This window comes from Miniopterus schreibersii (genome assembly GCF_964146895.1).
Source record: "Miniopterus schreibersii genome assembly, chromosome: 15".
NCBI classification, from domain to species: domain Eukaryota; kingdom Metazoa; phylum Chordata; class Mammalia; order Chiroptera; family Miniopteridae; genus Miniopterus; species Miniopterus schreibersii.
In genome coordinates this window covers 27,238,403-27,260,564 of record NC_138115.1, presented here as the reverse complement: position 1 = coordinate 27,260,564, position 22,162 = coordinate 27,238,403, and the positions used below count along the sequence as shown (strand labels likewise).

The following is a 22,162-nucleotide window of genomic DNA, read 5'->3' as shown; positions in this document are numbered from 1 at the left end:
TCAGGTGTCCATAGTTTGTAAAACTCCCCAAGTGATTCTAATGTGCGGCCATACTTAAGAACTGTAAACCTGGAGGAATATTTAAGAGGAATGATTCTTAATGGTAAATAAGAGTTCCCCAGCAATACAGGGAAGAAAGGTAGAGAAAACTTCATGTGTAAATTAAATAATAACTCAGAAGCACATTATTATAATGCCTAGTTCACAAGTGCTCAGCAAACCTTACTTTTTGTGTGTGTGTGTGGTTAAGCCTGGGTCACTTCTGTGCATCTCATATCTGCCCTCCCAAAAACCTAACTCCCAAAACACTTACAAATATAATGGAACTTACTGAGGAAGCTGATGAATGTGTTGCATCCCTAGAGAGGCTGAGGAGGAAAGCCTTAGGAGGTATGCTAAGAAGCTGGGACTTTATCCAAGAGGTGACAGAGAACAATAGACAAGTTTTCAAAAGGGCCATGAAATGGAAAGGGTTTTTGTCTGGGCGTCTTCAAGCCTAATTTTCTTGCATCGTGATATATGGGTGGAAACTCTAAAAATAGCTCTAACAGTATGCAAATATGATTGCTGCTTTTTTTTTTTCCACAAAAGGAAATCAAATCAATCCTCTACTTCTCAGCTTTATAAGTTGAGGATATACAAATAGAGTCCATGCCCAACATTTAAGAAAACTCACAGGGGTTAAGTGATCCAAAAATTCCTAAGAGAAAAATCCCAACTTCCACACACCTGAAGAGGCGGCCAGGCATCTCATCTGCCCACCACGGTCATTGCACGTTATAGCCACATGGTGTCGCTATTGACAACCTGTATTTTCCAACTGGTTAAATGATGCAGGTCTGCAGTGCTGCAGGTCCCACAATGGCCAACAGGCTTTTCCCACGCAAGAATCGGCAATGGTGTCTCTCACAAGAAGGTCTCAGGTTCACAGCTCTTAGGGTAAAATATTTTCAGGTCCATACTCAGTCTTATTCCAGGCAGCTGCAGACACTGTGAGTTTGATATGTGTCTTGGCCCCCATGGAAACAACTCCTGGGTTCCAGAAGGGAAAAGGGGTTACCATAATTGGAATTGGTAGTGGGGTGCTCGTTGAATCTCATGGGTTGGAAGGTGGAGGCATGGCTGCTTCAGTAAGACTGGAGTCCTGTAAGCAGTGAGAGGACATGGATGCTAGATGAATAGATCACCAGTATTCATGATCTTCAAAGCACAAGAAGCCTAATTGCTATTTCCTAACAATAGAGAGCCTCCCTCTCATCACTCCTGGATTTTGTGTGTAGCAAGTGGAGGGGAAGAAGCTCTGTAGCACTGTCCTCCAAAGGAATTCTCTTCTTATGGACAACCCCTGTCCAGCACCTTGCTTTGGTAGGGAAAGAAAAGACTCTACACACAAGTTCAGTCTTCAGCTTGGCATCCTGCTGCACTGGTGTCAAGAGTTTTCTATGGGCCTCATCCACCCACCAGGATTTAATGGTTCTAAACACTTATTTAACATTCATTCATTTACCAAAACAAATTTATTAAGCACTTGTTAGGTACTAGGGATTGAACTAGATGCTGAGTTTATAGTTATGAGTAAACCAGATGTGGTTCCTGCCCTCATGGAGCTTATAGTCTACTTGGGAAGAGAAATATGAAACAAACACAGGCGAGCATGTAATTTTGCTAAGTGCTACGAAGGAAGAGAATGGAGGTATATGAAGGACGCCTCTCTGAGGAAGTGCCATTTAAGCTGAGATCCAAAGCCTGTCTTCATTTCCTCTGTGCTTTGACTTCCCAGTACAAATTATAGCCTTCACTAGCAATTAAAACAGATCTTTTCATTTCTAAACTGATTCTCAAATTTTCTCCTGGGTATAGAACTATCAGGTTTCTTCCCACCACAAGGAGTATACCAAATATGAATGCCATTTGGTGGTAAATTCTTGAAGATTCTTAATTCACAAGTCTTTTAGAATCCTTTATTACATTAATACACTTGTTTCTGCTTCCCCAATGAGAATTTGAACTCCTGGGGACATAGATCATATCTTACTTTTTCCAGCAGCAAAACAGTCCCTGGCACATAGTAGGTGTTCAGTGCAGTGTTGAATTGCGTTGTTAAATTTGAGTCAGATTTATATAGGGGGCATTTACCTTCAATAGCCATTTTCTAATATGAAGGACAGTAAGCAAAAAAGCTCAGGCAAATATATTAATAACAAATCCTTGAGAATCTATACAGAATAACAATAGTTATATTAATTGAGCCCTTAAAATGTGCCAGGCTCTGGACTAAGCACTTTCATCTTCTAACTTGTTGACTCTTCACAACAACTATAATGTAAATACTGTTATCTTTATGTTACAAATTATCAAATTAGAAAGTAAAAGGGGGAAAAAAAGACTTGCTAAGGTCTCACAGCAAGTATGTGACAGAGCCAGGATCTGAAATGAAAATTCTGGCTCCAAAGCCTAACTCATTAACCACGTGACCATAGCACTTCTCATGTGGGCATCTGCTCTACTATAAGTTGATGTATGCATTTATTTTCATTTGCAATTATTTCATCTGTCTCTGTATTTATCTATTGATATATAACAATAAATTACCCTTAATCACAGCAGCTTAAAATAAACATTTACTATCTCAGAGTTTCTGTGGGTCAGAAATATAGCAGTGGCTTAGCTGGATGGTCTGGACACAATTTTTCATGAGGTTGCAGTCAACCTGTTGGCCAGAGCAAGATCATCTCAAGGTTCAACTGAATGATTCACTTCCAAATTCACACATGTGGCTGTTAGAGGGGCTCAGTTCATTCCTTGTCATATAACAAATAGTCAATAAATATCGAATAAATGTAAGGATGATGGTGAAATGAAGTCCAAAGGATGATGAGCTCCCTATAATCCTGTCTTACTCTCACACAAATTCCCAGCTGCCATTCATGGTACCATTGAAATAATCTTTAAAAGCAGGACTATATCCATAGCCAAGAACATTTATTCATGCATATAATATCTATATAACTATAGAGAGTGGGCTTGGAAGGTTACACCAAATTTATGAGAATGTTGGCCTTTGGGGAGGAGAAGAATTTAATGGTTTGGGGATTGAAAGTCAAAGAGGGTTTTATCTGCAACATTTTCTTCTATTAAAATTTTTATTGAGTCAGTATTTAAGATTGATTAGTCAATTCTGGGTGGCAGGAATGCAGGAATTATATACTCTGTCCTCTATATTTTAAAATTTTTCTCAACACAAACAAGATACGAATTTTAAAAGTCCTAACCAATTGCAACATATGTCTGTACTGCCTTCCTTTGGCTCTTCTCTCTAATTAAGGGTGTATCTACAAACCCCACTCTCCACATGACTCAGACCAAAACCTATTTTCTCAAGACTTTCTGACTTGAAGTTCTACAAAATCCCCTTGGCTTGCTGCTTCTGTATTTGTGCCCCAGCCTCCTTGAGCTGAGGGAGAGCCTGGCCAACAGCATAAGGCTGTAGTTGCTGGCACTGGTCCTGACACCCAATCCTCTGAGGCCAGAATCGTGGGCCCTGGGTAATTTCTAAAGCACGGTACTTCTTCCTTTCACATAGCCAGTAGTCACACTGGAACAATACTGGAAGGGCACATGCAAATTTTAAATCTATAGGTATCAGATTAGTAACTTTTTCCTTTTATTTTGATATCCATTCATGCTGTTTAAAATGTAAGTTCAGAAAATGTCAATCCATTAACAATTCCCCTTTCAAAAGGAGGCCCAATAAAAACACTGACTATTGTGAATGAAAACATTTTTAGCTGCTCTCTTAAAATAAATCACTGATGTCTATGGGCAAATTGGTGAGAGGTCATTTAAGAAGAAAGAGCAGCGTCTAGGTACATCCTAGGAAACAAGGAAACAATCTGAGAGTGAGAATAAAGTCAAAAGCAGGATCAGTCTGAATGATTGAATATGTTTTGTACTCAATTTCAATACCTTTCACAGTGTTTTGTTCCAACTTTATTTCTTTGCATAACAATCCTGTCTGGTAAGAATTCACTATTCCTACCTTGTGTGTCCTGGGCTGAGGGAATGAGTAGGTGGAAAATACAGCCCAAGCTGGTATGTTCCTTATTTCCAGGTATCCCAGAAACTATACCCAAAGAGAAAATAGTGGCAAGGAACGAGTCATCTGTGAAATCACAAACTGCCTTGCCTATTCTGGGTTCGGACTTGGATGTACCTTATGAGCTCATTCTGGTGTCCCTGGGCAGAGGAGCTTTCCAGGCCTTGAAGATGGGACTCAAATTTTTCTTCAATCATAATGAACACTTTTCTAATATGTTCCTATTAGCATGAACATTTGAAATTCCACAGGCCTGGTTCGACATGCTGGCCCTGCAACTCCTGAAGGGCTTTCGGGCTTTCTGTAGTTTGGTGTAAATGTAATCACTGGGCTGGTCTAAGAACTATAGGTGACATATAAGACACATAGCAAGCATTCAATTACACCTATTGGTCTTGGAAAAGATATCCTGATCCTAAAGTTTCATAAGAAAATATCATCCTTCATTAACATATCTGTGATATGATAACACATCCCCATTTCCTGGTCCTAACCCAACAACTCAGGATTGTTTCTCAGAAGATCTAAGGGCTAGGAAAAAAGAATTAAGGAGATGTCTTCAACTAGCCTTGTCCCAGCTCTGGAAATTTTGCCACACTGGAGCCTTTTACCTTTTCCCCCTAATTCATTCGTTCAACAATCATTTATTGAAAACTCTCTGTTGAAGACACTGATACAGAAGAAAATACAAATATGAAAAGTCTTTGTCTTCAGAGGATTTTCAATACAGGGTAGCAAACAAGAAATCAGTGCTCACTAAGCAGAAACCCTGTAACGTAATTTGCTTAAGAATCAGTTATTATTACCTTGCAGACTGGTTAACCTAATTAGTAGATTGTTCCCTGCTGTCTCCCAACTCCCCTTTCACTCACATACTTGCCCAGCATGTAGACATGAATCCACCCTACCAACCCCAAAGGTGAGACACTACTTCTTTACATTGACATCAAGCTGCAAGAAGAAATTACATAAGGGACCTGCCTGCCTCTCTGCCCCAAATCTGCTGGGCCCTCAGAACCCCTCAGAACACTTTACATGCCTCTACTTTGTTGCTGGGCCCAGTCTCCACAGGGACCACTCATTGCTGTCCTCGAATGGCCCACTCAACAACCTTCCTCCCTCTCTGCAGGTGATCTTGTCCCCTCCTTAAAGGGAAACCCAAGGCCACCTAAAACATTACCCAGGCCTGATGTTCATTCGCTCATTCAACAGACATTTATCAGAGCCTACTGTGTGTGAGCCTGCACTGCGGACATGTGGGAGATACAAGAGGGGGAGCCAAGCAGCCCCGGCCCCCGCCTTCACGGATCTCAGTCTACAAGATGCACAGTCAGCAAAGATCACACACAAAATGCACACCTTGAAAGAGACTACGAAGGAGAATTACAGGTGCTGCAAGTCTTAGGGGCCAGGGTAGTTTTCCGTAAGAAATGATCTAAGCAGAACGAGCTCAACAACAAAATGGACATAAGGTAGGGGAAGAAGCCAGGAGCATTGCAGAGGCCCCGGGTAGAGAAGCAGCAGGCGCCGGGTGCGTCCCTGAATGAAGCCAGGTGGGCCTTGTGCCTCCCATAGGGAGTCTGGGTCTCCACACTACAGAAATAGTCAGAGCCCGCCGGGCAGGGCTCAGAGGGTGAGCGTCCACGTAGGATCCGGGCGATCAGGGGTCGATTCCCGGTCAGGGCACATGCCCGGGTTGGGGGCTCGATCAATGACTCATCATTGATGTTTCTCTCTCTCTTCCTCTCTCTGAAATCAATAAATATATTTTTAAAAGAAAGAAAAGAAATAGAGCCCATAAAGGTTTCCAGGAGCGAAGGCCGTGATGGATGGGCCTCCCTGGCGCCTTTCCCGCAGGCGCGGGGTCCGACGTGCCCGCCAGGCTGTCCCGCCCGCGTCCCGCCCCGCCCCGCGCCTGCCGCCCGCTGGTTCCCGCGGACACTGTCGGCTGGGCGACCGGACGCGCCCGGGCTGGGTGTCGGGCGGGGCCGAGCGGGGCCTGTGCGGCGCGCCGAGCCCGGGGCGGAGGCAGCGGGCGGGGCGGGGGCGCGGCGCGGCGCGGGGGGCGCGGGCGGCCTGCGCCGGGCCCCTCGGGGACCTGGAGCGCGACGAACCCTCGGCGCGCATGGTGCTCGCGCTCGCCGCGCCTCAGCTTCCGCGGAGGCTGCGTCCGGTTCTCGGCGAAGGGGGAAGGCCCCGCGGCCTGAGCGGCCGAGTCTGCGCGCATCCGCGGCGTGGCCCAGAGCCTCCCGCAGCCCACGGCGCCCAGGTGAGCCCCGCGGCCCAGGGGGGCGGCCCCGCCCCGCCCCCGAGGCCCGTGCGCGCAGCCCCGGCGCCCCCTCCGCGGCGCGGGCGGCCGCCATCTCCCGGAAGCTGTGGCCGCGGCGGGCGCTGCGGCCCGGGGGCGGCGTCTGCGTGGCGGGGGAGAGCCCCCCGGGGGGCCCCGGGCCCGCGGGATGGGGGTGGGGCGTTCCGGCGGCTCCTGGCGGCCGGGCCGCGCGGGCGGAGGCGGGGACCCCGGGCCCGCCAGGCCCTGCGACCCGCCGCTCCAGCCTCCGGCCACGTCCCCAACTCTAAAGTTAGTACTCGTCGCCGTCGAAAACGCGGAACAGAAAAGCTGGAGAGCCGAGCCCCTGCACCCCGGAGACAAGCCGGGTTAGCATTAAGCTGAATTTCCTTCCTTTGCCTAGTAAGCGCGGCCAGACCGGGTCTGTGCAGCGCCTGGATCAGAAAGTGCAGTAACTTGGCTCCTTTGTACAGCGCGGGCGCCGCCCGCGGCTTGAAATGCTTTTCCGCGTTCCTGGCCCTGCCCGCGCTCGACGGCGATCGCGCGCGTCAGGTTGACCCCATCCGGCCGTTGTCCGGCCCGGGCTCCACCTTCAGTTTGTTGAGTGACGGGGCTGTGACTGACTTAAAGGATTCCCCCCTGATGGTGAACAGACAGGGGAGTTCTAGTTTTTAGCTGTTACAAAAGCAGCTTGTTAGCAGTGCTCCGTCTGGTTTTTGAGCATCACTGTTTACAGTGACTCCTTCACAGGGCTTGTAGTGTATATACCTTGCGCAATGCTCCTTAGAAGTGATTCTCGCTTTTCTACCTCCGCCAGCATTTGGGAATACTTGGTTCATGGAACTTCCCGATCTCCTTCGTTGTAGGTCCCAGTGCATCTCCAGGGACAGTGTCAACACCTGTTTGTTAAGGAGTGGCCTGCCTTGTGGATCGCCTTACCTAGAGCTTTTCCTGAAAAGCGAACTCTGAGTATCTTAGTAATTTTAAAATCAGAGGACATCTGTAGTACTTTCAACAATAATTTTTTTTTAAAAAAGACAAAATTTTTTTTAAAAAAATGTTAATTAGGTTTGGCTTGGATAAACCACTGCAGTCTCCAATACGGTTAAACCTACGTTAATGCAAAATTCCAGCCGGGGTTAGAAACGTTTTAATGTTTAAGGCATGCTCTGAAACAAAGGTGTTGGGTTGCAAGGGAAGGGATTTTAAAAGGTTCTGCTGATGGGTAGTCACTAGATACTCAAAAAGCTTTCTTTGAAGACTTGTAAAAGGCTTCAAGTGAATGACATTGTCCTCATCAGTGAAAATAAATGGAATTTGTTTTTCCACCCTTTTCATTTACATTTTTTAAGTTTTGTGCTAAAATAGGGGGAATTTTTCTTTTTTAAAAAATATATCTTTATTGATTTCAAAGAGAGGAAGAGAGAGTTGAAATATCAATGATGAGACAGTGGTCACTGATCTGCTGCCTCCTGCAGGCCCCCTACTGGGAATGAAGCCCACAACCCAGGCATGTGCCCTGATGGGGAATCAAACCTGGACCTCCTGGATCCTAGGTCAATGCTCAACCGCTGAGCCACGCACAGCTGGGCAATAGGGGGAATTTTTCTTTGCCATGATCATTTTCCTGTTTGGTCACATGATCCCGAAAACTAAATATATGAATAAGAGTTTAAAAATGACAGTGGATTGATTCCTTTCTCCCAAATATTAAACCAAAGCCTTTCCACCCATTTGGCAGGGCTAGGATCCTTTCTCTACTGGCCCATTCTGCCCTTTACTGCTTCGCTTTATAAGACCCTCCCATGGCTGTGCTGTAATCCTCTTTTTGGTCTCTCCAGAGTCCCTCACTCTGAGCTTATGGCCCAGGTCAGGGCCTGACACATAAGTGACTGATAACTATTGGCATGGTGGATGAATTCAGAATATGACATGTTTATTAAGTTCAATTTGTAAGTTAGAGATCTGTGTGACTGATTTCTCATTCAAATGAGTAAGGTAGAAATTAGGGACAAGGGCAGCTGTGATCATCTCTGGATTATAAGTGATATTACATTCCAAGAAACACTACCAGCAGGAGCAGGGCACTTAGGCCTTTTTTTTTTTTAAACAACTTTGTTTAATATAATTCATATACCATATAATTCATCCATTTAAAGTGTATAATTCCTATTTTTGGTATATTGCAATATTACTTTTTTAAGTTGTGGTAAAATATATATGACATGAAATTTGCCACTTCACCTATTTTTAAGTGTTAAAAATTCAGTAACATTAAATAACTCACAATGTTGTTCAACCTTCACCACTTTTCCAAAATCATTTTACACCTTAAACAGATACTCCATAAATAATTGTTGAATATATGAATGAATGTTGATAGTTTTTACAGAAAAAAAAATGTTTAAATGTTACCATGATTTCTAATCCCCCTTTTATTTTTTATATTATTTTTTTATCTTTACTGTTGAAAGTATTACAGATGTCCTCTTTTTTCCCCATTGACCCCTTCTACCCCACACCCACCCACCCTCTCAGTTCCAGGCCTTTACCACACTACTATCTAACTCCCCCTTTTAATATGTTGTGTTGTCTTTTATACCTATTTGAAAAGTTATTACAATTAAGATGGTACCAGGCCTTATGTTAGTATGACAATAGTTGAAGTTCCTTATAATGGAAAACTGGGGAATTCTTTCAAATTTGAATGCTGAATTACTGAACTTTCTAGAGTTTCTAAGAAGTTGTAGAGCAAAATTTGAATGATATCCCTAACTCTACTCTGACTTGCAGAGGATACCTTATCCAAATTGATATTATGTTGTTTGGCTTACTCTATTGCTATGTATTCTCTTTGCTTTCATAGTTGTAGGGTACCCTCCACTTTCATAGGAGGTACCCTAGGGCTTCCTAAGACTAGAAAAATCTATAGAATTTTAAGGTGCTAATAAAAAAAAAAAGAGGGATTTATTTTAGGAATAAAGTGTTTTAAATACTTACCTAGTTTTCATACTAAAATTCTTAGCTTTTCTTTGCCTGTTATATTGCTTTTATGGATACTAATCTCTTCCTTAACATCTTTTAAAAAGCAATTTGTGGCTTCTGGCTGTCTGATTTTCCATTTTAAATAAGGAGAGAGCACCCTTGGACATCTATAGGGAGAAGGCTAGGCTAGCATAGATCTTGGGAGCAAAAATCAGTGAGTCCATTTTTTAGTAGGTATGGCAGGGGTACAACCGTTAATCCCAAATCTTCAAATATGGAACGTTTCCTATGTATGTGAGTATATTTGTGCCTCTGATCTCAGCAATACATAATTAGCATTACAGCCCAGTTACTGTTTCATTAATTGCACAGAAATACTGGGCTCTAGATTTGGCTTGGGCCCTGCTAGTGGCCTGAGCAAACCATATAACATTTGTGGATTCATTTTTGGCACTAGTAAATTAAGTTGGCTTGAGCAAACCAGTAAATTAAGTTTTCTCTTATAGAGTGAACTGGCATATTCTTGGCTGCTTCCTGCAAACTCAACATTTCTTTGAAGTTATATAAAATTTTAAAATTATATATTCTACCATAATGTAGCCTTCTAAAACTTAATATAAAGGTTGCCTTTTAATTTGCGGCCACCCTCTAACATCGATGCTTCCAGAAGATGCATTGTTTATCCTGGAGTTTTATGTATTCCCTAACCCGCTGCCTCATACCCTTGGGGCTTTTTTTGCCTCAATTTGAGAAGCATGGGACCCAGAGGACCTCTAGGACTCCTGAAGCTCTGATGCGGTATAATCCTTGAACTAAACTCGAGTTATTCTATAAACACGTAACATGGAAATATATGATTAGCCAATTTGCATGACTTAACTTCTTTCCCTGAAAATTAGAGATTGCAATTCTGTTGTATGTAAAAGTTGTTTCATCAGAAACTGCATGCAATTTAAGAAATGAATTGCAAAGTTAGAAAGACCCTTTGCAGAGCCCTGGCCAGTATGGCTCAGTTCACTGAACTTGGTCCCATGCACCAAAAGGTTGCAGGTTCCATTCCTGGTCAGGGCATGTGCCTGGGTTGCGGGCTCAATCCCCAGTAGGGGATGTGCAGGAGGCAGCCGATAAATGTTTCTCTCTCTCCCTCTCCCTTCCTCTCTAAAATCAATAAAAACTTTTTTTTTTTTTTTTTAAAAGAAGACAAACCCTTTGCAAATGTCATCTTTGTTGCTCTCAATCTTTCTTGCCTGCAATTCTGCCTTTTTCTTTCCTGGCTGCTAATTGGATTAAAGACTGTTTTGCCAACCATGGCATCTGGAGATGACAGTCCTATCTTTGAAGATGATGAAAGGTAAATGTCTTGCATTGCAATAAAACTAGCTTTTGAAACTTTCCAGATTGTTTTAATCATTCACAAGAGTTATTTATCCAAGCTACTTTTTTAAGGAAACATTTTGTAAAACTGCTTTGCTTTTCTATGATGTAGAACAAGGGTAGTAAACACCTGGCATGAAGGTGGCCACCACTAACGTGGCATCCTCTATAGGACCTGGATGTACAATCTACAAATCAATCTCAGCACAAAGTTCTTGGCAATCACTTCAAGATGATATAAAACCCGTTTAGTATCTCTGATTTAGAGCACACAAAGGAGATTAGAGGGAATGAAGAGTAGGATGTAGTTAAATGAACAGCCTCTGGAGCCAGGGTCCTAAGTTTAAATCCCATCTGCCACTTACTGTCATTGTGACCTTAGACAAGCCCTTAGCTTCTCTGAGCCTCAATTTCCTCATCTATAAAATAGGGGTAATAACAGTACCCATTTCATGGTGAGGATTCTATGAGTTAGTATATGTAAAGCTCTTAGAACAGTGACTGGCACACAGTGGGCACTTCACTGTTAGCTATGATAATTAAAGCTGTAATAAATGTTACTTCTCTCAAAGCCCAAAACATATATCAATATCAAAATATTATTTATCTGTTATGTTTGTATTATACATATCATTTACATAGGACACACATAATATATATGTTTTATATTAAAATATTTATATTGTTTAATATGTTTATATTAAAATATGTGTTTAAATTGTGCCAGAAACTTCTGACTAAATGGAATCCTTTATTTTTTAAATAAGATTTCCTATAGCAATGACAAGAGTTACTATTTTCTATACCATTTTAATCTTTATTATAGGACATTTCTTTCATGACTTCTCTTTTTCTCAGTTCTTACTTTGATAAATGAGAATCTTTTTTTGTTAAAATTAATTTCTAGTCATGGTTTAAGTATGAAAGGTTTGTATAATTCTTGTTTTGGAGTGATTGGATCTGAAAAAGAAAAACCAAATTAAGTACTGTGCTTTTTAAATGAGGGGAGGGAGAAGTGGAGACTTCCTACTGACCTTTCCAAGCATTACTCTGTAGCCTAGCTTAGAATACTATCATGAATAAACTGATAGATTCTTAATCCTATTAATGTTAAGGTGACTTTGTATGGAATTATCTGACTGTATACCCACGCAGAGTAGTTTCATCTTGAAGAGTGCATAAGAGGGAGAAGATCATTACATGTACTGTGAGTGAGATTTCTTAGGTAATATCACTTTAATATTTTGTAATTTTAGGGGTTTTAAAAACCTGTTATTTTCCTCTTAGAAGGATTAATTGGCTATTCGATTACTGTTTTTGGCCTATTGTAACTAAAGTATTTTATTCCCTTAGCCCTTTGGATAGCCTGGGAAAAATGGCAGATCTTGTAGCCGTTTGGGATGTTGCTTTAAGTGATGGAGTCCATAGGATTGAATTTGAACATGGGACCACATCTGGCAAACGAGTGGTATATGTAGATGGGAAGGTAGGAAAAAAAGCACGTTACTTTGTAAATATGGTATACAGAGAAGGTTGATTTTGTTAATGTAGATCCTTCCTATGTGAATTAGGCTTTTCTCTTACTCAAGTGGTTATCTTTATATTTTGGCCTGTATCATTTTGCTGTACAAAGTAATCTAATCATAGTTATAGAGTTCATAGGATATAACATTTAATATTTAAACTTAAGTGCGTTTATATTCTAAAACTTTTGCATCACAAATTAAATAAAATTACATCTAAATAGCATTGTCATTTGCTCACTTTAATTATATTATTTCTAAAATTAAATATTAAATTGTCTTCCATTTGTGTGTTTTCAATTTTTCTATTTTATTACTTAGGAAGAGATAAGAAAAGAATGGATGTTCAAATTAGTGGGTAAAGAAACCTTCTGTGTTGGAGCTGCAAAGACTAAAGCAACCATAAATATAGATGCTGTCAGTGGCTTTGCTTATGAGTATACTCTGGAAATTAATGGGAAAAGTCTCAAGAAGTATATGGAGAACAGATCAAAAACAACTAATACTTGGGTGTTACATTTGGATGGTGAGGACTTCAGAGTTGTGCTGGGTAAGTGATTGCTATTTCTGCAAAATGTATTGCCTTTTTATGATAGTCATTTAGTTAGTAGTTTCTTTAGCTGTCCAGACCTTTTAAGGGAGCTTTGAAGAAGGGAGAGTATAAATGCAAGTGTATTTTTAATGTGTTCTGTGTGAATGAAGTATTCATTTAATCGATTGATTTATATATAAAATATGAGAGCCAGATTTCATAGTGATGGATTTGAGGGTTATAAGCTTGCGCTTCAAAAAGAAATATTGGGCCCAGCCGGGCGTGGCTAAACGGTTGAGCATCAACGTAGGATCCAGGAGATCAAGGTTCGATTCCCCGTTAGGGCACATGCCCAGGTTGCGGGCTCGATCCCCAGTCAGGGGTGCAGGAGGCAGCTGATCAATGACTCTCTCATCATTGATGTTTCTCCCTCTCCCTCCCCCTTCCTCTCTCTTAAATCAATAAAGATATTTAAAAAAAAAAAAAAAGAAGAAATATTGGGCCCTGGCCAGGTACCTCCCTTGGTTATAGCATTGTCCTGATGCACCAAGGTTGTGGGTTTGATTCCTGGTCAGAGCACATACAAGAGTCAACCAATGAATGCATTAATAAATGGGACAACAAATCCATGTTAATCTCTCTCTTCCATCCTCTCTCTGTAAAATCAATCAGTCAATAAAATTTTTAAAAAAGAAATTGATATAGACATGTTATTATTTTATATTTCACTTTAAAAGCATATCTAAAGGCAGCTGGAAATTTAAGATTCATCAGTTCAGTAAGAAGGGAATTTTTCTCTAGGTAGCAATAGGGTTAGGATTGCAGCAGATCAAACTTGTCAGATCCAGATAAGGTAGATTAAAAAATAAAAGGCCATAGCTGGGTGGCTCAGTTGGTTGGAGTGTCGTCCTGTACATCAAAAGGTTGAGGGTTCGATTCTCAGTCAGGGCACATATGGGAGGCAACCGATTGATGTTTCTCTCTCAAATTAACGTTTCTCTCTCTCTGTCCCTTTATCTCTCTAAAAAAAAAATCAATTAAGAAAAATTAAAAACTTGTCTGTGGTTATTATTGTTATTCCTGGGCAAAGAACGGAATTACCTAGAGTCTTGCTTGGCATGAAAGTTGCCTACGTATTTATTATTTGACAAATTTCAAATAACAATATGTAACTTTCTAAATTTTACATTGAGAAGTAAAAGCAGAACAAGGCAGAAAAAGCTCTTAATAACTAAAACAATACAATGTACTGAGAGGCCATATTCTGTGCAATATATTGTGCTGGGCATTTTACATAAATTATTTCTAATCCTTATAACAATCTTTAAGAAAAGTGGTATCATTTTCATTTTACCCATGAGAAAACTGAGGCTAATTGAGACTCAGAGTGGTGGTGACTTGCCAGAGGATACTGTTAGCAAATCACAAAGCTGGGATTTGAACCCAGAGCTCTCTGACCTCAAAGATCCTCTACCTTCTTTTTCACCACCTAAAAGATGTGAGGCACACAAGGGGCCTGAAGATAGCACTGGTCAGCATTGTTAGGTTTGGTAGTTGCCACACCACTGAACACTGTGGGAGGCAGATAAAGACAGCCAGAGAAAGTGCCATTATGCTGAAACTTCATGCTGGGAGGAAATTCCTTCTGCTCTGAAACCTTGCGCATACCTGCTCAGGACGCATCTGTGGACTCCCCAGCTGTCGGTCGTGTGGGACAAGGGAATCTGCAGGTAGGCAGAGAGGACAGGGTCCAGGGTGAACATGCTCCAGTACCTCCTATGATTCACTGAATCCACTTCTGAGCCTTGATTTGATGCTTTATCAGAGCAATATCTTTTTTATAATACATGTTTTAGAATAGGTGATATATAATTCAGAAATCAAAATGATATAAAAAGATAATTGAGAAATCTTGCTTCCACACCTGTTCCCATTCACCCTGGTCACCTCATAAAGAGCCATTTTTTATAGACTCCTTCTAATGTTTCTTTATTCAAACTGAAACAAGTATTACTTCATTACATAAAATCATCTTTATTGATTTATTAGTATATTCTGAAGATCCTTTTATAGCAGTAATAAAGAATGTTCTCATACTTTTTTTTTGTAGCTGCAGAGTAAATTTAAATAGTAAATAAAATAGTTTAACTCATTCCCAACTGATGGGCACTTGGGCTGTTTCTGCTCCATTGCTGTTAGAAGCAGTATTGAATGACGTTGTTCACCTGCCTCTTGGAATATAGTGCACACATCTCTTTGGGACCCATTCCCAGAGGTGGGAAAGTAGGATTGCTGGGTCATCTTAGATTTTGCCCAGTTGCCCTCCAGAAGGCTTTTACCATTTTATGCTCCTAGTATTTCCCCACAGGTTCTTGAGACAACAGAGCATGTTGTTGGATTTTTTATATTCTGTTAGGTGAGAAATAGTATTCCAGTGTTATTTTGCTTTTCTCAGAATTGAGTGAGGTTGAGCATCTTCTCATGCGGTTACAGTCCTTTTGAGTTTTTTTTTTTCTAGAAATGCCTGTTGGTTCCCTTGACCCGTTTTGGGGGGTAGAGGGTTGTTGGTCTTTTTCTCCTTGATTTTGAGGGAGTAGTCCTTATATTACTAAGATTAGTCCTCTGTGCTGTGAGTTTTGAATATTTTTTCCCCAGTTTGTCATTTATTATATGACTTTGTTTATTATGTGTGTGCATGGTTCTGTTTAATCGTGCGGAAACCTTTTTTACTTTTATGTAGTCAGATTTATTTCATGTTTCTTTTATGGCTTCTGGATTAGTGGTGTTCTTCAGAGGCATGTTAATAGCTATTGTAGAAAATCTGAGCACATGTTCAGTAGGCATACAAAATAAAATTCTAGTTTTCACCATTATTGTGGTTTATTTTAGCACTGTGTGATCTGATCATGTGTTGGGACAACCTGGGTTTCTGTGCAACTGTTGCTGTTGATGCTTCCTACTCAGGCTGCCACAGTGGTTCCCCTGCTGTATCTCCTGGGCCCCTCTGCCTTTCTCTCTGTCCCTCTAGCCCTGCTCAAAGTCCCTTTTCCACTCTCTGAGTGGGGATCCCATCTCGAGGGGTGAGGAGAAAAGAATGTCCTTTAGACCATTTTCCAGAGTAGAGGGCCTGTCAGTGTCAAGCCAGACTGGCACCTCAGCCTTGACCTCAGACAAGTTTTTGACTCCTGGATTCCTTGTGCACACACAAGTCATCCATCTCTCTCTCTAGTCTTCATTCGTCCCAAAGCTCATCTTCTGGTTGCCTGATGAGTGCAGTTTTCTCTCCTGTCACTGGCCAGGACACTCACATTCACAGTGGGTCTAGGGAATCTCCCCCCCAAATGCACATGCACACACACATACCCACCTCCTAGAAGTGAGCTATGGCAGCTTGACTGATGCCCAGGTGTATCGTGGCAGCATCTTGCTCTAGTATGTCAGCACTATACTTAGCACAGGCCACCAGGTATACCTGCCTGTATTTTTTTCTTATGATCCAATTTTTCCCTAAAGTGAAACCATTACAAAACTGAATAGATATTATTATGCTATCCAGTAAGAAATTTAAGACTTAGTTTCTAAACCTGACATGCTATCCTGTATGAACTCTGTGGTAGTCTTTTTTGGTGGTCTTTTTTTCTTTCTAATCTTCACCCAAGGACATTTTCACAGATTTTTTTTTAGCGAGGGCTGGGAGGGAGAGCGAGATAAACACTGATGTGAGAGAGAAACATTAATCGGTTGCCTCCTGTACGTGACCTGATCGGGGATCGAACCTGCAACCTAGGCATGTGCCCTGACTGGGAATCGAACCCTCGACCTTTCAGTGTATGGGATGATGCTCCAGCCAACTGAGCCACACCAGCCAGGGCTCGGTGGTCTTTTTATGCCATCGTCCATCCTGCTGAGTGTGAGGGGCAGGGTTAATCACCTAGTCTAACAAACATTCCATGTGCAAAAGTCCCTCTTCACGTTCACTTGTATGCATCCTCTGACGACCGTGCTTCAGGATTTATTTTAACAAGTCTTTGTCAATTTGTATTGGGACAATGACTTTCCCTTAAAAGTTTGTATTGTTTGATTTTGATTTTTGTCTGTGAACAAAGAATAATCAGTTTCTTCAAATTTAGAAGAAGTTCAGGGCTGTGAAAAGTTAATGGAATTTTAGGAATCCAGTGTATCAAACCTTTCTAAAAATAATAAATATAGAGTTAACTTTATCTTTAAATCATAGATTATAATTTTTTTAATTTGTTACTTTTACAGAAAAAGACACTATGGATGTATGGTGCAATGGTAAGAAAATGGAGACAGCAGTAAGTTGACCTTTTGATTTCTCTTCACATCATGTGTGTACATTACCGTTGAAATGCTGCGATGTTTCCTAATTATGAAGATTTTATAATTAACCCCAAGGTGCTCTTAGTTGAAAACAAAAAAGAGACGAATTAACCAGACTCCAAAATCTGAAAATGTTTCCCAGAAAGTACCTTGGATGGCAAGAATTTGGGAACAATTTATGTTGTAAGCATACACCAACCTCTCACTCTTTCTTTTCCTGGATCAGGCTTATCCTAAAAAGAGTTCCCCCATTAGAAAATTCCTCCCCTGAAAGCTGCATACCCGTTTATCCATGTTAAAGTGGTGCTTTGTACCACTGCTTCTCAACTGCACATGCATAGAAATCACCTGGGATCTTGTTAAAATGCAAATGTTAACATTTCCTCAGGTGATGCTCATGCTACTGATCTACAGATCACACTTTGAATAGAAGGCTTTACACACACACTTGAAACAGATGGTAGTTTTCTAATAGCAATGTTTTTGAAAAGAAGGGATGCACACAATGTCAGATGATGACACAAAGGCAGACCGGGAAGGGCACTGTCACAACCCCCAGAAGATAAGTGGAATTTATAGACTAGCAGTGCCAAGAGACTATTCGCTCATTGTGGCCATGCAGGATGAAATCCCCACCTAAATTCCAGTGTTCAGCTTTTGCTCTCAGCTGCTTGCACTGTTAATGCTGTGGGTGGGATGAATATAGGAGTGAATTCCAAGCTGGAATGAAATAGTGGTGTATATAGAATTGTATTCCTGAAACCTATATAATTTTATTAACCACTGTCACCCCAATATTCAGTTTAAAAAAAACCCCAGTAATAGTGGTGTAATCTACACAGCACAGGGAGGGAGTGGAAGCAGAGGAGACTATTTTGGGAAGCAGGGAGTGTGGGAGGGACTAGGAGCTAAAATCACCAAGTGGAAATTCCCATGTTATTGGGTCAGCTGGCAAGCAGGCAGTATCTGTCTGCCTTTTCTGCTGGCTTCAGGTGCGCCAGGGCTAGAGAATGAGGCGCTGTCTTCTCCATTCACATTTTCAGCTACCTGCACAATAGTAGTCGCTGCCATTTCTCCTCTATCTAGTATTGGTATAGGAAAGTGAGAAGAGGTGCTTGGTCTGGGATGAACTTACTCAGACTACCTAGAACCTACCAGGTCTTGTAGCTGTCTGCTTCTGAGGAAGTGCCCAAGCGAGAAATCCAAAGTTACAAAGGTGAATGCTTTTCTGTTTCTCAATCCTGGTATTAATTCTTGAAGAGAACATTAATCAGGATTCACTCAAACCTGAGCCCCAGAGCCTGAGCCACTTTCCAAGTCCAGTCTGCTGATTAGGACTTCTTTTATGGAGAGGCTTGGAGAGCTCTTCAGCATTCTATGACCCCTTGTGGAACAGCCTAGCGCCACACCTGGTGCTCCTTCCTGTTCTTCCTTTCCTACCCTGGAATTCCCTAAATGGAGAATAAGTAGTTTTAACGACATTCCCTCTCATCCTCAAGGAGTTCTCCAGTGCATATATAAAGAGAACGTTGTTTTATGACTTTAAAAAGGTGGTTGTAAATAAGAAGTTGAAAATAGTGTTCACCTACAATGTCTCTTTCTCAGTAATGGACAGGAAACCACAAGTGTGTGGAAATAGCTCTTTATGACCCAGTTGCCTCCTCATTGTAACTACAACCTAGTTTGCAGGACTCTTGGCAGCTCCGTATCCAGGCAGCCTCCCTGGTACTATGCTCACCTTCTCTTGCTGTGAGTTACAGCTTATTTTCTCCCTTTTTTTCTCCAAGCATCATGACCAAGATTATGTACCTGTCAAATTGCCAAGAAGCTACTTAGAGGGGTTGTTTTACTAAACCATTGCCCTGCCCTCTAAATTGATCTTTACAGAAGTATGACTTAAAGGCATTTTTCAAGGCTCAGTATAAAAAAAGAGTGAAAAGACCCTGTCCTTCTCAGTGCACCTCCCTTAAGGGCTACTGGCCAAATTCTCCTCAGAGCCAGGAAAATGCTTCTCTCCCTGACGCACTTGTGCTTTCCTTGGTTAGATCATGTAAGCCACGGGACCTTGCTCTGTCTGCCTTGGCTGCCCAGGAGAGCTCATAGCCAAGTTTCAAGTCTGACTGAGGTTTCTTTGCTTTCTGACATAATCCATTCGTATCCTCTAACCCTGTTCCTTCTACTTGGTCCCTGTCTTTTTACTCCAGTTCAGTGCTATCAACAGAAATATAAGCCAGATATGAGCTGGGAGTGTAACTTTTCTAGTAGCTATGTCTTAAGGTGAAGTTTATTTTATATTTGATTTAAATCAGTCTATCAAAATAGTATTATTTAACATGTAATCAGTAAAAAAGTTTTTAGTGAGTTATTTTACATTCTTTGTTTCATACTAAGTATTCCAAATCCAGTGTATATTTTACGCTTAAATAGCATATCTCATGTCAGACTCGCCACATTTCCAGTGCTCAATTTTGCTACATATGGCGAGTGGCAGCTGTACTGGACAGAGCAAGTCTAGATTTAGTAGTGTTTGATTTTATGTTATCTGTGTATTTTATTGTAAAGCCACTTTATACCCCGAGGAATCGGATCTTCGGAGTGGTTAAGAACACTCCATCCCCTTACTGGCTAGGGTCTTTAACAAGTTACTTAACCACTGTATACCTCAATTTCCTCATCTGTAAAATGAGGATAACAGTACTTCTATCAGGGTTATTGTGAGGATGTAGTGAAATAATGCACGTAAACCGTTCTTGGTTTAGAATAAGTAATTTTTTGCTATCATGTTTATCTTTTTTTATAATCCTCACCTGAGGATGTTTTTTTCATTGATTCTAGAGCGGAGGGGAGGGAGAGAGAAACATCGATGTGAGAAAAAACATTGATCAATTGCCTGACCAGGGATGGAACCCGCAACCTGGGTATGTGCCCTGACCGGGAATCGAACCCGAGACCCTTCAGTGCACGGGGCAATGCTCTAACCAACTGAGCCACGCCGGCCAGGGCTCATGTTTATCATTTTTACTTTTGAAAATATTCTATTTGTCTGCATAGTATGTGTTATAGACACAGAGCCATGAGGTGCATGGTTGTTTCTTCCCTCTGAAACTTTAGATTCTTAGAATGTAGGGAGTACAAATAAACTTTAATTCATAGCAGAATATGAAAGCATCAAAATACAAATTTCTAACTTTAATTTTGCAAAGCTTAACATTTAATATGTACTTCATTTTACCACCCTTTTAGATGGTGTTAGTGCTCTAGACAAAGATAAATGTTTCTGAACACTAATTCTTCCTCCTTTTGTTGGCCTAGGGTGAGTTTGTAGATGATGGGACTGAAACTCACTTCAGTGTTGGGAACCACGACTGTTACATAAAGGCTGTCAGTAGTGGAAAGCGGAAAGAAGGCATTATTCACACTCTCATTGTGGATAATAGGGAAATCCCGGAGATTCCTGAATGACTTCATGTTAATGAACATTAATCTTAAGAAGTAACGATCAGGACTTTTAAATTACTGTGGTAATTAAATATGTTCAATATGTACTTCTCGGTACATTTAATCTGCTGTGTTTTTATTTTTTTAGTTACTTGAAACTGTAATGTTCCAAAGAGTCAGGGGAAAAAATTATATACAATAAAAAAACCTGCAATTTATTTTGTAAATAATGTAAAAAAAAAATGTTTCAAAGCCAAATGGAAAATAAGATAAGGACCAAAATCAGTAATGTTTTACAAGGGGAACTTTTACTATAATAAATCTACAAACTAAAATTGGTGCTGCTTGATTTGTGTTTCTAAAAATGGACGTCTTCATATATTTTCGACTTGTGCAGATAGGTTGTCTCTCTAGTTTAAAGCAGTTAGTATGTGAGGCTATAATTATTAGTTTAATTGGAGGAATGAGAAACATTTAAGGAAATGTCAAATAGTGTCACATATATAGGGGGAGGAAAAAGTAGGTTTACGGTTGTGAGCACATTAAAGTTTATTCTTGTATTCTTATTATTGTACTTATTTGTATTATCTTATTGTTACTTCATATCCTTACTTATGATTTACCTTTTAGGTAATGATGGCTGGTAATTTAACGTACTTTTGCCCACCCCTGTATTCCAGAATCAAGCCTTTGCCTGTAGCCTTTCCCTTATAGCAGTACAAAATGTACAACAGATGGACAAGTCTCCCAGTCTTCCCTTCAGTTTAACACAGTATGTACTTTCTCTAATGAGCACTGAGGGCAGGGACTACATACTACTATATCCTCCAGGACCTAGCATGCCCCTCACAGATGGTGGGCAGTGAGATTTATATTACAGAAGATGCTCAGAAGAGAAGTCTGGGCTGGAAATATACATATGGGCATCATCAGCATATACGGACACACCTCAGAGATACTGTGGGTTGGGTTCCAGATCACTGTAATAAAGTGAGTTTCGCATAAAGTGAGTCACATGAGTTTTTTGTTTTCCCAGAGCATGTCAAAGTTGTTTATACTGTAGTCTACAAGTGTGCAATAGCATTACATCTAAAAAAAAAAATGTACATACCTTAAGAAATACTTCATTGCTGCCCTGGCCGGTGGGCTCAGTGGTTAGTGTTGAACCTTGCACGAAAGGGTGTGGTGGGTTTGATTCCCAATCAAGGGCACACACCTGGGTTGCAGGGTTGATACCCTGCCCCAGTTGGGGCGTGTGCAGGAGGCAACCAATCGATGTTTCTCTCACATCGATGTTCTCCCTCTCTCTCTCTTTCCCGCTCTAGCTAAAAAAAAAATCAATGGAAAAATATCCTTGGCTGAGGATTAATAACAACAAGAAAAGAAATAGTTTATTGCTAGAAAATGCTAACCATCATCTGAGCCTATTGGGGAAAATGGGGCCAACAAACTTGCCTGATGCAGGGTTGCTACAAACCTTCAATTTGTGAAAATGCAGTATCTGCAAAGCACAATAAAGTGAAGCACAATAAAACGAGGAATGCCCGCAGAAAAAATTTAAAACAATGGGAATGGATAACATCAAC

The 22,162-nt window shown here is 41.0% G+C and overlaps 1 protein-coding gene across 3 annotated transcripts; it reads left to right on the top strand.

Annotated features, from left to right (window-relative positions):
• Positions 1 to 6,143: 6,143 nt before the first annotated feature.
• FAIM (Fas apoptotic inhibitory molecule) lies at positions 6,144 to 21,579 on the top strand. 3 transcript variants are annotated; one of them, XM_081159106.1, is made up of 6 exons: positions 6,144 to 6,365; positions 10,661 to 10,719; positions 12,096 to 12,228; positions 12,587 to 12,815; positions 17,064 to 17,113; positions 20,451 to 21,579. In XM_081159106.1, exons 1-6 carry the CDS (start codon positions 6,222 to 6,224, stop codon positions 20,598 to 20,600), a joined length of 765 nt encoding a protein of 254 aa, XP_081015232.1. In that variant the 5' UTR covers positions 6,144 to 6,221; the 3' UTR covers positions 20,601 to 21,579. The 3 variants fall into 3 exon arrangements, with proteins under 3 accessions (XP_081015232.1, XP_081015233.1, XP_081015234.1); XM_081159107.1 differs by lacking the exon at positions 10,661 to 10,719 and having other exon boundaries at positions 6,150 to 6,365; XM_081159108.1 differs by lacking the exons at positions 6,144 to 6,365; positions 10,661 to 10,719 and adding an exon at positions 6,682 to 6,751.
• Positions 21,580 to 22,162: the final 583 nt, after the last annotated feature.

Coding starts and splice junctions, on each gene's coding strand:
- FAIM (XM_081159106.1), top strand. CDS start 6,222: ATGGTGCTCGCGCTCGCCGCGCCTCAGCTTCCGCGGAGGCTGCGTCCG. Junction 12,229..12,586: donor TGGTATATGTAGATGGGAAG/GTAGGAAAAAAA, acceptor TTTATTACTTAG/GAAGAGATAAGAAAAGAATG. Junction 17,114..20,450: donor GTAAGAAAATGGAGACAGCA/GTAAGTTGACCT, acceptor TTGTTGGCCTAG/GGTGAGTTTGTAGATGATGG.